This window comes from Rhinoraja longicauda, chromosome 39, assembly GCF_053455715.1.
Source record: "Rhinoraja longicauda isolate Sanriku21f chromosome 39, sRhiLon1.1, whole genome shotgun sequence".
Classification (NCBI taxonomy): Eukaryota; Metazoa; Chordata; class Chondrichthyes; order Rajiformes; family Arhynchobatidae; genus Rhinoraja; species Rhinoraja longicauda.
The window spans coordinates 7,005,143-7,019,854 of NC_135991.1; the positions used below are offsets into that span (position 1 = coordinate 7,005,143).

Genomic DNA, 14,712 nt, shown 5'->3' on the forward strand with positions numbered 1-14,712 from the left:
CAGATACCTCTTTGCGTTCCTCAATCAGTAAGTTCTCACTGAAGCGATCACAAGGGGACATGGGAGTGCTGGTGAAAGAATGGGTCGACTGGGCTTGTATTCACTGGAATTTGGAAGGATGAGATGGGATCTTATAGAAACATTTTAAATTCTTAACGGATTGGACAGACTAGATGCAGGAAAAAATGTTCCTCATGTTGGGGGAGTCCAGAGACCAGGGGTCACTGTTTAAGAATTAGGGGTAGGCCATTTAGTTTCCGAGCTGTATCTCTAAAGTAAACTAGTGTGCGGGGATCGCTGGTCGGCGCGGGACTCGTGGGCTGAAGGGCCTGTTTCTGCGGGAGTATGTCTAAACTAAACAAAATGAGACTCGACTATACAGGGATGTAATGCTGAGGAATGGGGAGGTAGGGGGAGAGGAGGGGAGAGAGGGAGAGAGGGGGAGGATGGGAGGCGAAGGGGGAGGGAGGGAGAGAGGGGGAGGGTGGGCGAGAGGATGGAGGGTGGGCGAGAAGGGGGGAGGGAGGGAAAGGGAGGGGGGAGTGAATGGGAAGGGGGAAGGAGGGAATGGGGAGGGTGGAGACAGTGAGGGGGAGGGGGGGTGGTGTCGGACCCCAGAATCGTCCCCTCTCTTCCCCCCCCCCCCCCCACCCCAGCTGTCCCCTGACCCTCTACCCCCCCCACAGCCTGTCGCAGTTCAGTGATGAGAACATGATGGACCCCTACAACCTGGCGGTGTGCTTTGGGCCGACGCTGGTGAACGTGCCAGACGACCGAGACCCCGTGGCCTGCCAGGCCCAGGTCAACCTGGTGGTGAAGGTCATGATCGCCAATCACCTCCTCATCTTCCCCGGGCACGAGCTGCTGCCAGGACCTGCGTACGAGAAGTGTATGACCGAGAAAGGGGACTACTGGTGAGACATCAACAACGATATCTTATAGAGTGATACAGTGTGGAAACAGGCCCTTCAGCCCAACCTGCCCACACCGACCAACATGCCCCATCCACACTAGTCCCACCTGCCCACACCGGCCAACATGCCCACACTGACCAACCTGCCCACACCGACCAACCTGCCCACACCGACCAACATGCCCACACTGACCAACATGCCCACACCGACCAACATGCCCACACCGGCTAACCTGCACACACCGACCAACATGCCCCATCCACACTGATCATTGAGTCACACAGCAAGGAAACAGGCCCAACAGCCCAACCTGCCCACACCGACCAACATGCCCACACCGGCCAACATTCCCACACCGAACAACCTGCCCACACCGGCCAACCTGCCCACACCAGCCAACAGGCCCACACTGACCAATATGCCCACACCGACCAACCTGTCCACACCGGCCAACCTGCCCACACCGACCAACCTACCCACACCGGCCAACCTGCCCACACCGACCAACCTGCCCACACCGGCCAACCTGCCCACACCGACCAACCTGTCCACACCGGCCAACCTGCCCACACCGACCAACCTGCCCACACCGACCAACCTGTCCACACCGGCCAACCTACCCACACCGGCCAACCTGCCCACACCGACCAACATGCCCACACCGACCAACATGCCTACACCGACCAATCTGCCCACACTGACCAACATGCCCACACCGGCTAACCTGCACACACCGACCAACATGCCCCATCCACACTAGTCATTGAGTCACACAGCAAGGAAACAGGCCCAACATGCCCACACCGGCCAACAGGCCCAACAGCCCAACCTGCCCACACCGGCCAACATGCCCCACACCGACCAACATGCCCACATCGGCTAACCTGCCCCCACCAACCAACATGCCCACACCAACCAATCTGCCCACACCGACCAACCTGCCCACACTGACCAACCTGCCCACATCGACCAACATGCCCACACCGACCAACATGCCCACACCGGCTAACCTGCACACACCAACCAACATGCCCATCCACACCGATCATTGAGTCACACAGCAAGGAAACAGGCCCAACAGCCCAACCTGCCCACACCGGCCAACATGCCCACACCGACCAACATGCCCACACCGGCTAACCTGCCCACACCGACCAACATGCCCCATCCACACTAGTCATTGAGTCACACAGCAAGGAAACAGGCCCAACAGCCCAACATGCCCACACCGGCCAACATGCCCACACCGACCAACCTGCCCACACCGACTAACCTGCCCACACCGGCCAACATGCCCACACCGGCCAACCTGCCCACTGGCCAAACTGCCCACACCGACCAACATGCCCCATCCACACTAGTCATTGAGTCATACAGCAAGGAAACAGGCCCAACAGCCCAACATGCCCACACCGACCAACCTGCCCACACCGACCAACCTGCCCACACCGGCCAACATGCCCACCCCGACCAACCCGCCCACACCGACCAACCTGCCCACACCGACCAGCCTGCCCACACCGACCCAGCTACACTAGTCATAGAGTCACACAGCAAGGAAACAGGCCCAACAGCCCAACCTGCCCACACCGGCCAACCTGCCCACACCGGCCAGCATGCCCACACTGACCAACCTGCCCACACCGACCAGCCTGCCCACACCGACCAACATGCCCACACCGGCCAACCTGCCCACACCGACCAACGTGCCCCAGCTACACTAGTCATAGAGTCACACAGCAAGGAAACAGGCCCAACAGCCCAACATGCCCACACCGACCAACATGCCCACACCGACCAACCTACCCACACCGGCCAACATGCCCACACCGACCAACATGCCCCATCTACACTAGTCCCACACCGACCAACATGCCCCATCTACACTAGTCCCACCTGCCCACACCGACCAACATGCCCCATCTACACTAGTCCCACCTGCCCACACCGACCAACATGCCCCATCTACACTAGTCCCACCTGCCCACACCGACCAACATGCCCCAGCTACACTAGTCCCACCTGCCCACACCGACCAACATGCCCCAGCTACACTAGTCCCACCTGCCCACACCGGCCAACATGCCCCATCTACACTAGTCCCACCTGCCTGCGTTTGGCCCATATCCCTCCAAACCTGACCTATCCATGTACCCGTTTCTTAAACGTTGTGATAGTCCCAGCCTCAACTACCTCCTCCGGCAGCTCGTTCCTTACACCCACCACCCTCTGTGTGGAAAAGTTACCCCTCGGATTCCTATTAAATCTTTCCCCCTTCACGTTAAACCTGTGTCCTCTGGTCCTCGATTCCCCTACTCTGGGCAAGAGACTCTGTGCATCTACCCGATCTATTCCCCTCATGTCCTTGAGTCTGAAGAAGGGTCTGGACCCGAAACGTCACCCATCCTTTTCTCCAGAGATGCTGCCCGACCCGCTGAGTTACTCCAGCTTTTTGTGTCTATCTTCGGTTTAAACCAGCGTCTGCAGTTCCTTCCTACACTTTAAGTCTCAGACCTCAAGTCTCAGGCACGGTGGCGCAGCGGTAGAGTTGCTGCCTCACAGCGCCAGAGACGCTGACTACAGGTGCTGTCTGTACGGAGTTTGCACGCTCTCCCAGTGACCGTGTGGGGTTTCCCCCCGGGTGCTCCGGTTTTCTCCCACACTCCAAAGACGTGCACGTACTTGGAATCATCTTTGATCAAACCCTCTCCTTCGACAAACACATCAAACACATCACCAAGACAGCCTTCTTCTACCTCAAAAACATCGCCCATCTCCGTCCGCCCCTCCCTCTCCTCCACAGCTGCAGAAACCCTCATCCACGCCTTCATCACCTCCCGTCTGGACTACTGCAACAGCCTCCTCTATGGCGCACCCTCACAAATCATCAATAAACTCCAATACATCCAATAAACTCCGCTGCCCGTCTACTCACCCAATCCCCGATCCGTGACCATATCACCCCTGTCCTTTACAAGCTCCACTGGCTCCCCGTCCCCCAGAGAATCCAGTACAAAATCCTCTTCATGACCTACAAAGCCCTCCATAACCTGGCCCCATCCTACCTGACTGACCTCCTCCACAGACACACTCCCACCTGCACCCTCCGCTCTGCTGCTGCTAACCTCCTGTCCCCCCCATCCGGACCAAACTCAGATCCTGGGGGGACAGGGCTTTCTCCATCGCTGCTCCCACCCTCTGGAACTCACTACCTCAGACCATCAGAGACCCCTCCTCACTCACCACATTCAAAACATCACTGAAGTCTCACCTGTTCAACACTGCCTTCAATCACTGACCGTCACCTCACCTTCTGTCTCCTTTCTCTGTTCGTTTACTTATTTATTTATTTTTTTCTATGTTTTAGTAAACCCTGTAAAGCGTCTTTGAGTGTTTAGAAAAGCGCTGTACAAATGTAATGCATTATTATTATTATTATTATTATTATTATGTTTGTAAGTTCATTGGCTTCGGTAAAAATTGTAAATTGTCCCGAGAGTGCGGGATAGTGTTAGTGTGCGGGGATCGCTGGTCGGCGCGGACGGACGGACGGACTCGGTGGGGAAGTGGTTGTGTTTCCGCGCTGTATCTCTAAAGTCTGAAGTCTTGTGTTGTACAGCGATGGGCTTCACACGGAACCAATCCTTGAGGAACCAGACACCGGTGATGATGGTGAGTCTCTGGTCCCTCCCTCCTTCCCTCCGTCACTATCCCCCTCCATCCCTCCCTTCCTCCATCACTATCCCCCTCCCTCCATCCCTCCGTCACTATCCCCCTCCCTCCCTCGCTAACCCCCTCCCTCAGACCCTCACTCCGCATCCTCCTTGCATTCCCTCGTTTCATATCACTCCCATCCCATCACGTATAAAGCCCTAAATGGACATTCCCCCCCCTACATCAAAAATCTTCTAACCCCCCTCTCTAACTCCAGGTCCCTCAGGTCGGCCGACTTGGGGCTACTCACTATCCCGCGGTCTAGGCTTAAGCTCAGGGGTGACCGCGCTTTTGCGGTTGCAGCTCCTAGACTGTGGAACAGCATCCCTCTCCCCATCAGAACTGCCCCCTCCATCGACTCCTTTAAGTCCAGGCTCAAAACCTATTTCTACTCCCTAGCGTTTGAGGCTCATTGAGGAGGCGCTGGGAACTGTTTGCGTGCTACTGTATGTTTCATTTTTTTTCCCATTGGAACCTAATCAGATGTACAGCACTTTGGTCAACGTGGGTTGTTTTTTAATGTGCTATACAAATAAAATTGACTTGACTTGACCTCTCTCTGGTTCTCTCCCATTCTCTCTCTCTCTCTTTCTCTTGTGCACTCTTGCCCTCTCTCTCTCCCTCATCCTCCTCCCTCTCCCTCTCTTTCTCTCTCCCTCCCTCTCTGTTCCTCTCTCTCTCTCTCTCTCACTTTCCCTCTCTCTCTCTCTCTCCTGCTCCCTCTCCCTTTCTCTCTCCCTCGCTCTCTAGCTCCCAATCCTCCTCTCTCTCTCTTTCACCAGCATCCCTTTCTCTCTCTCACGCCACCTCTCTCTCTCTCTGTCCTCCATCCACCTCTCGATGGTTCTCTTTTTTCCATTTTCTTCTTCCTCTCTCACCCCTCATCCACCTCCCTCTCTCTCACGCTCTATCTCTCTCTCTCTGTCTTTCTCTCTCTCTCGCTCCCCCTCTGTCTTTCTCTCTCTCTCTTGCTCCCTCTCTCTGTCTCTCTCTCTCGCTCTCTCTGTCTCGCTCTCTCTCTCGCTCTCCCTCTCTCTCGTGCGCTCTCCCTTTCTCTCTCTCTCTGTCTTTCTCTCTCTCTTTCTGTCTCTCTCTCTCTCCCTCTCTCTTGCTCTCTCTCTTGCTCTCTCTCTCTCTCTTGTGTGCTCTCTCTCTTTCTCTCCCTCTCTCTCTCTCGCTCTCTCTATCTCTCTTGCTCTCTCTCTCTCTTGTGTGCTCTCTTTCTCTCCCTCTCTCTCTCTTTCTCTCTCTCCCTCTGTCTCTCTCTCCCCCACTCTCCCGCTGTGAGCTGATATTTCATGCCCCCCGCGCCTGCCTGCCTGTGAGCGTGCGTGTGTGCGTGCGTGTGTGTGGTGGGCAGCGAGCCGGGTGCCCTCTGTGTGTGACCGTCTCCTGTGCCCGCCTGCCTGCCTGTGTGTGTGCGTGCGTGCGTGTGGTGGGCAGTGGGCTGGGTGCCCTCCGTGTGTGACCGTCTCCTGTGCCTGCCTGCCCGCCTGTGTGCGTGCGTGTGTGTGGTGGGCAGCGGGCTGGGTGCCCTCCGTGTGTGACCGTCTCCTGTGTCCGCGCAGAGCTGCCTGTGTGCGTGCGTGTGCCTGTGTGCGTGCGTGTGTGTGGTGGGCAGCGGGCCGGGTGCCCTCCGTGTGTGACCGTCTCCTGTGCCCGCGCAGAGCTGCCTGTGTGCGTGCGTGTGTGTGAGCGTGCGTGTGGCGGGCAGCGAGCCGGGTGCCCTCCGTGTGTGACCGTCTCCTGTGCCCGCGCAGAGCTGCCTGTGTGCGTGCGTGTGTGTGAGCGTGCGTGCGTGTGGTGGGCAGCGAGCCGGGTGCCCTCCGTCTGTGACCAGATCTCCTGTGCCCGCGCAGAGCTGCCTGTGTGCGTGCGTGTGTGCGTGTGGTGGGCAGCGAGCCGGGTGCCCTCCGTCTGTGACTGTCTCCTGTGCCCGTGCAGAGCTGCCTGTGCGTGCGTGTGTGTGTGCGTGCGTGTGGTGGGCAGCGAGCCGGGTGCCCTCCGTGTGTGACCGTCTCCTGTACCCGCGCAGAGCTGCAGGCGTTGGTGCAGTTTGACTACGCCCCGCGCTCGGCCCACGAGCTGACGCTCAGGAAGGGAGAGGTGGTGCATCTGTACGAGCGGGCATCCAACGACTGGTGGTCGGGACAGGCTAGAGGGGTGAAGGGCCTCATACCCCACAAGTACATCGAACTGCTCGACGTGTGAGTGTGAAGGGGAGGGGGGGGGTGGGAGGGGAGGGGGTGAGGGGGAGGGGAGCGACGGGACTCGAGCAGATTCCAGGAGTGAGTGGGTTAACGTATGACAAGCGTTTGTGGGCAATGTTGGGGGAGTCCAGAACAAGGGGCCACAGTTTAAGAATAAGGGGTAGGCCATTTAGAACGGAGATGAGGAAGAACTTTTTCAGTCAGAGAGTGGTGAAGGTGTGGAATTCTCTGCCTCAGAAGGCAGTGGAGGCCAGTTCGTTGGATGCTTTCAAGAGAGAGCTGGATAGAGCTCTTAAGGATAGTGGAGTAAGGGGGTATGGGGAGAAGGCAGGAACGGGGTACTGATTGAGAGTGATCAGCCATGATCGCATTGAATGGCGGTGCGTACAGGCTCGAAGGGCTGAATGGCCTGCTCCTGCACCTATTGTCTATTGTCTAATATTGGGCCCCATATCTGGGGAAGGATGTGCTGGCTCTAGAGAGGGTCAAGAGGATGTTTACAAGAACCATCCCAGGAACGAGTGGGTTAACATATGATGAGCATTTGACGGCACTGGGCCTGTACTCGCTGGAGTTTAGAAGGATGAGGGGGGACCTCATTGAAACGTACAGAATAGTGAGCGGCCTGGATAGAGTGGACGTGGAGAGGATGTTTCCACTAGTGGGAGAGTCTAGGACCAGAGGGCACAGCCTCAGAATTAAAGGACGCTCTTTTAGAAAGGAGTTGAGGAGGAATTTCTTTAGTCTGAGGGTGGTGAATCTGTGGGATTCATTGCCACAGACGGCTGTGGAGGCCACAAGTCAGTGGATATTTTTAAGGCAGAGAGAGATAGATTCTTGATTAGTGCGGGTGTCAAGGGTTGTGGGGAGAAGGCAGGAGAATGGGGTTAGGGGGGAGAGATAGATCAGCCATGATTGAATGGCGGCGTAGACTCGATGGTATGGCAGCGGTAGAGTTGCTGCCTTTCAGCGCTTGCAGTGCTGGAGATCCGGGTTCCATCCTGACTACGGGCGCTGTCTGTGCGGAGTTTGCACGTTCTCCCCGTGACCCGTGTGGGTTTTCTCCACGATCTTCAGATTCCTCCCACACTCCAAAGATGTACAGGCTTGTAGGTTTATTGGCTTGGTATCATTGTAAATTGTCCCTAGTGTGTGTGTAGGACAGTGTTAGTGTGCGGGGATCGCTGGTCGGCGCGGACTCGGTGGGGCCTGTTTCCACGCTGTATCTCTAAACTAAAGTAAACCTTGTAGCTAAGGGTAATCGTTTCTCTCTCTCTCTCAGTACGGACGCACAGCTGGAAGCAGCGATCGACTGCGGCCTGGAACCGCCTCCCAGTGTCGAGGGGACAGAGAGTCACAGGTATTGTACTGGAGAGAGAGAGCTTCTCTCCGTGTCTGGCCATGGGAGTACGGGACGGAGGGAGGGTCAGAGAGTGTGTGTGTGTGCGTGTGTGCGCGTGTGCGCGTTTTGAGGCGGTGCGGGGGGAGGGAGGGAGGGAGAAGGGGGGATGCAACGAGACCTGGGTGTCGTGGTGCACCAGTCATTGAAAGTAGGCATGCAGGTGAGGCAGACAGTGAAGAAAGCGAATGGTATGTTGGCATTCATAGCGAGGGGATTTGAGTTTAGGAGCAGGGAGGTTCTGCTGCAGTTGCACAGGGCCTTGGTGAGACCGCACCTGGAGTATTGTGTACAGTTTTGGTCTCCTAATCTGAGGAAAGACATTCTAGCTTTAGAGGGAGTACAGAGAAGGTTCACCAGATTGATCCCTGGGATGGCAGGACTTTCATATGAAGAAAGACTGGATAGACTGGGCTTGTACTCGCTGGAATTTAGAAGATTGAGGGGGGATCTTATAGAAACTTACAAAATCCTTAAGGGGTTGGACAGGCTAGATGCGGGAAGATTGTTCCCGATGTTGGGGAAGTCCAGAACAAGGGGTCACAGTTTAAGGATAAGGGGGAAGTCTTTTAGGACCGAGATGAGAACGTTTTTCTTCACACAGAGAGTGGTGAATCTGTGGAATTCTCTGCCACAGAAGGTAGTTGAGGCCAGTTCATTGGCTATATTTAAGAGGGAGTTAGATGTGGCCCTTGTGGCTAAAGGGATCGGGGGTATGGAGAGAAGGCAGGTACGGGATACTGAGTTGGATGATCAGCCATGATCATATTGAATGGCGGTGCGTACAGGCTCGAAGGGCCGAATGGCCTCCTCCTGCACCTATTTTCTATGTTTCTATGTGTGTGGGGCGGTGCGGGGGGAGGGAGGGAGGGAGGGAGGGAGCGTCACTCTGACCCGTGCCCCATGTTGTGTCACTAGGTTGCTGAGTGACTCGGACCATGAGCCGGTGCAGAGGAAGAGGAGCGGCAGCAGTCCCGTGAGGAAGGTGCGAGGCATCAACGAGAGCCCCAAGAGGAGCGCGTCCACCCTGCCTGGCGGGCAGAGGCTGCTGCCCATCAGCCCCCCTGCCCACGACAACAGGTGGGTACAGGCAGGGGGGGGCAGCACTGAGACACAGGGGAGCAGAACCCTAGCTCAATCCCCCTCCCCATCTCTCTCCCTCCCCATCTCTCTCCCTCCCCATCTGTCTCCCTCTCTATCCCCCTCCCTCTCCATCTCTCTCCCTCTCCCTCCCCATCTCTCTCCCTCTCCCCCTCCTTCCTCTCCATCTTTCTCCCTCTCCATCTCTCTCCCTCTCCATCTCTCTCCATCTCTATCTCTCTCCCTCTCCCTCTTCATCTCTCCCTCCCCATCTCTCTCCCTCTCCCCCTCCTTCCTCTCCATCTTTCTCCCTCTCCATCTCTCTCCCTCTCCATCTCTCTCCATCTCTATCTCTCTCCCTCTCTCTCTCCATCTCTCTCCCTCTCCCTCTCCATCTCTCTCCCTCTCCCTCTCCCTCTCCCTCTCCCTCTCTCTCCCTCTCCATCTCCCTCTCCCTATCTCTCTCCCTCTCTATCTCCCTGCCTCCCCTTCCCTTTTTCCCCCTCTGCCTCTCTCTCACCTTCTCCCTTCTCTCTCCCCTCTCTTCCTCCCTCTCCCTTTCACTATTCTGTACGTTTCAACGAGGTCCCCCCTCATTCTTCTAAGCTCCAGCGAGTACAGGCCCAGTGCTGATAAACGCTCATCATGTGTTAACCCACTCACTCCTGGGATGGTTCTTGTAAACCTCCTCTGGACCCTCTCCAGAGCCAGCACATCCTTCCTCAGATACGGGGCCCCAAAATTGCTCACAATACTCCAAATGCGGCTTACAGAGCCTCAGCATTACAGTCTGAAGAAGGGTCTTGCCCCGAAACATCACCCATCCCTTCCCTCCAGAGATGCTCCCTGACCCGCTGAGTTACTCCAGCTTTTTATGTGTATCTCCAGCATTACCCGACTTGTACTCGCTGGAATTTAGAAAATTGAGGGGGGATCTTATAGAAACTTACAAAATTCTTAAGGGGTTGGACAGGCTAGATGCAGGAAGATTGTTCCCGATGTTGGGGAAGTCCAGAACAAAGGGTCACAGTTTAAGGATAAGGGGGAAGTCTTTTGGACCGAGATGAGAAAGTTTTTTTTCACACAGAGAGTGGCGAGTCTGTGGAATTCTCTGCCACAGAAGGTAGTTGAGGCCAGTTCATTGGCTATATTTAAGAGGGAGTTAGATGTGGCCCTTGTGGCTAAAGGGATCAGGGGGTATGGAGAGAAGGCAGGTACGGGATACTGAGTTGGATGATCAGCCATGATCATATTGAATGGCGGTGCGTACAGGCTCGAAGGGCCGAATGGCCTACTCCTGCACCTATTTTCTATGTTTCTATTACCCCACTCTCTCTCTCTCTCCCTCTCTGTGGCAGCAAGCAAGGTGTGAAGGTGGTGTTCCAGGAGCGTAGGAACACCATGGACTTCGTGCCGACGGGTCAGGGTCTCTTGTCCTCGCGCCTCCCCGCCAGCAAGGTGGACCGCCAGCTCTCCGAGAAGCCAGTGTCTGAACTCAACAAGGTAGGTGAGCGGGCAGCAGACCCACGCAGCTACCTCACCACGGTGGTCCCCACCCCCCCACCACTACAACAACAACAAGCTGCCCAAACATCCACATGCTCCATTCACCTGCACCAGGACCCCATCATAGAGTCATCCAACACAGAAACGTGAAGAATGATCATGACATGTTGGCCTTCATTGCCAGAGGATTTCAGTTTAGGAGCAAGGAGGTCCTTCTGCAGTTGTACAGGGCCCTAGTGAGACCGCACCTGGAGTACTGTGTGCAGTTTTGGTCTCCTAATTTGAGGAAGGATATTCTTGCTATTGAGGGCGTGCAGCGTAGGTTCACCAGGTTAATTCGCGGGATGGCGGGACTGTCATATGATGAAAGAATGGGTCGACTGGGCTTGTATACACTGGAATTTAGAAGGATGGGAGGCGATGGCGGGACTGTCATATGTTGAAAGACTGGAGCGACTAGGCTTGTATACACTGGAATTTAGAAGGATGAGAGGGGATCTTATCGAAACGTATAAGATTATTAAGGGGTTGGACACGTTAGAGGCAGGAAACATGTTCCCAATGTTGGGGGAGTCCAGAACCAGGGGCCACAGTTTAAGAATAAGGGGTTGGCCATTTAGAACGGAGATGAGGAAAAACTTTTTCAGTCAGAGAGTTGTGAATCTGTGGAATTCTCTGCCTCAGAGGGCAGTGGAGGCCAATTCTCTGAATGCATTCAAGAGAGAGCTAGATAGAGCTCTTAAGGATAGCGGAGTCAGGGGGTATGGGGAGAAGGCAGGAACGGGGTACAGGCTCGAAGGGCCGAATGACCTCCTCCTGCACCTGTTGTCTATTGTCCCTCCCACAGCGCGGCGCTCCCTCCCTCTCTCCCACAGCGCGGCGCTCCCTCCTCACCGCCCCTCCCACTTCAGGATGGGACAACTGACGCTAGGTTGTTCCCTCTCTCTCTCCCTCTCTCTCTCTCTCTCTCTCTCTCCGGCCAGGTCCTGGTGAAGAACATGGATCTGGTTTTCCGGGAGCTGCTGCAGAGTCGGAATGCCAAGGCTGCCGGGGAGGGGGTGTCTGAGCCCGGCTCTCAGCGCCGCGGCAGCAGCGGAGCGGTGGACAAGGCCGGCGGCAAGCAGGGCACCCCCTCCAAGCCCGGCATGAAGGCCAGGGCTGCCGCACTCTTCAAACCGGGCGGGGGGTCCGCAGCCGACGGGACCCCCAAGGTAACGTCCTGAGGGGGTGGGAGCAGGGGGGAGGATGGGAGCTGAGCTTCACACAGCGACCATCCCCTTCCCGCCTCCAGTGCGTCTCCAGTGTGCTCCCACTATCCCAGACTCTCGACGTGTGGGGCCCGCGGAAACAAGGGAGCTCTCACCCCCACCCCCACCCCCACCCCCACCAGCTCCCCTGCCCTCCCATCGCTTCATCCCTGCACTAACCCCCCCCCCCCCCCCCCCAGCGTCCCTCAATCTGCCCCGTCTCCAATCCTCCCGGCCCCTGCTTTGGAAGCGAGACTCGGTGAAAGCCAGGCTTCTGGGCGACGGGAAGACACCGCATGTAAACGGGCCCTTCGGCCCATCGAGCCCACACCAACCCTCCATCCATCCATCCATCCGTCACCCCCTCGCACTAGTCCCACAAGCAAGAAAGCTCACAGAGTGCTGGAGTAACTCAGCGTGTCAGGCAGCATCTCTTGAGAACATCCGATAGGTGACGTTTCCAGTTTGGACTGAAGAAGGACCCCCGATCCAAAGCGTCACCTACCCACGTTCTCCAGTGACGCTGCCTGACCTGCTGAGTTACTCCAGCACGTTGTGCCTTCCTTCCTGTGTAAACCAGCACCTGCAGGTTCCTTGTGTCTACACACTAGTTCCATGTTCTCCCACTCCCTGCACATTCAGGGCAATTTACAGAGGAACAAATAACCCACGGACCCACATGGGTCGTGGGATGTGGGAGGAAACCGGAGCACCCGGAGGAAACCCACACGGTCAGAGGGAGAGTGTGCAAACTCCACACACACACACAGACAGAACCGGCGGCCATGTTGGGACCCGGGTATCTGGCACTGTGAGGCAGCGGCACTACCCGCTGCAACACTGTCCACCCTGTGAGTGACCAATTCCGTCTGCCAGTTCTGGACACTTCCCGTCGGAGAGTCCCTGCTCCCGTTCTGTGGTGAGGGAACACAGGCCCCGTTTCCACTTATCCCCCTCCCGGACTGGACTGGCCCGGGGTGCCGGGAATCGAACTGGCGAACCGTCTGTCGCGAGTCTGTACTTCCTTCCCTAAGGTCACAGAATGTGTACATCATACGTGTGGTCTCACCAAGTCTCCATTAACCAGGAGCAAGACATTTCAACCTTTGTATTTGTGTTTTCTTTGCAATAAAGGCCATTTGCCTTTCCCATAATGTGTAATTAATCTCCAGTGGCTGGTGTTCGTGAGATTATACCGAGTCCACCTCTTCAACACCACTGTCGTATCTGACTCCACCCCTGGCAGCGCGTTCCAGGCCCCCACCACCCTCTGTGTAAAAAAACTTGCCCCCAACATCTTCTATAAACTTTGCCCTTCTCATCTTAAAGCTATGCCCTCTAGTATTTGATTTTCCCACCACGGGGAAAATAGCTCTGACTGTCGACCTTACCTACGCCTCTCATCATTTGGGCGGCACGGTAGCGCAGCGGTAGAGTTGCTGCTTTACAGCGAATGCAGCGCCGGAGACTCAGGTTCGATCCTGACTACGGGTGCTGCACTGTAAGGAGTTTGTACGTTCTCCCCGTGACCTGCGTGGGTTTTCTCCGAGATCTTCGGTTTCCTCCCACACGCCAAAGACGTACAGGTGTGTAGGTTAATTGGCTGGGTAAATGTAAAAATTGTCCCTAGTGGGTGTAGGATAGTGTTAATGTACGGGGATCGCTGGGCGGCACGGACTTGGTGGGCCGAAAAGGTCTGTTTCCGGCTGTATATATATGATATGATATGATATATTTTTATCAGGTCTCACAATCCAGAGATAACAATCCTTGTTGGTCCAATCTTTCCTAATAGCTAATACCCTCTAATCCAGGCAGTATTCTGTGCATCTACCCGATCTATTCCCTTCATTATTTTATACACCTCTATAAGATCACCCCTCATCCTCCTGCGCTCCGAGGAATAGAGACCCAGCCTACTCAACCTCTCCCTGTAGCTCACACCCTCTAGTCCTGGCAACATCCTTGTGAATCTTCTCTGCACCCTGTTCAGCTAGATCTTTCCTATCGCAGGGTGACCAAAACTGAACACAAATCTCTAAATGTGGCCTCACCTACGACTTATACAACCGCAACATGCTTTCTCAACCTCTGAACTCAATACTCTGACTGATGAAGGCCAATGTGCCAAAATCCTTTTTGACCACCCTGTCTGCATGTGACGTCACTTTCAGGGAACTGTGTACCTGCGCTCCTAGACCCCTCTCTGCTCTACAACACTCCCTGTCTACCTGGGAACTGTGTACCTGCGCTCCTAGATCCCTCTCTGCTCTACAACACTCCCTGTCTACCTGGGAACTGTGTACCTGCGCTCCTAGATCCCTCTCTGCTCTACGACACTCCCTGTCTACCTGTGACGCCACACTTTCAGGGAACGGTGTACCTGCGCTCCTAGATCCCTCTCTGCTCTACAACACTCCCTGTCTACCTGTGACGCCACACTTCCAGGGATCTGTGTAACTACGCTCCGAGATCCCCACTGTAACACTGATAAAGTATGAGCCACTTGATACACTGATGTTAATATGAATTCAGGAAGCAGTGAGCATGAATTGTTGAGTCCAAAACTTTACTGTTCTTTGAGTCAGTGTGAAATACAAAACATGGTCGCTGGCAAGTTTATTTATTTTTTAGTGAACCTA

General features: G+C 55.6%; 1 protein-coding gene across 1 annotated transcript in view; it reads left to right on the forward strand.

Annotated features, from left to right (window-relative positions):
- Positions 1-12,250, forward strand: part of LOC144611169 (SLIT-ROBO Rho GTPase-activating protein 3-like) — a 35,897-nt gene extending 23,647 nt beyond the window's left edge. Inside the window, exons 15-22 of the mRNA XM_078430224.1 lie at positions 4-27; positions 687-914; positions 4,534-4,586; positions 6,664-6,835; positions 8,121-8,198; positions 9,156-9,317; positions 10,676-10,820; positions 11,807-12,250. Coding sequence (XP_078286350.1) covers positions 4-27; positions 687-914; positions 4,534-4,586; positions 6,664-6,835; positions 8,121-8,198; positions 9,156-9,317; positions 10,676-10,820; positions 11,807-12,046 — 1,102 coding nt within the window. The 3' untranslated portion in view covers positions 12,047-12,250. The remainder of the gene's footprint in view (positions 1-3; positions 28-686; positions 915-4,533; positions 4,587-6,663; positions 6,836-8,120; positions 8,199-9,155; positions 9,318-10,675; positions 10,821-11,806) is intronic.
- The last annotated feature ends 2,462 nt before the right edge of the window (positions 12,251-14,712 follow it).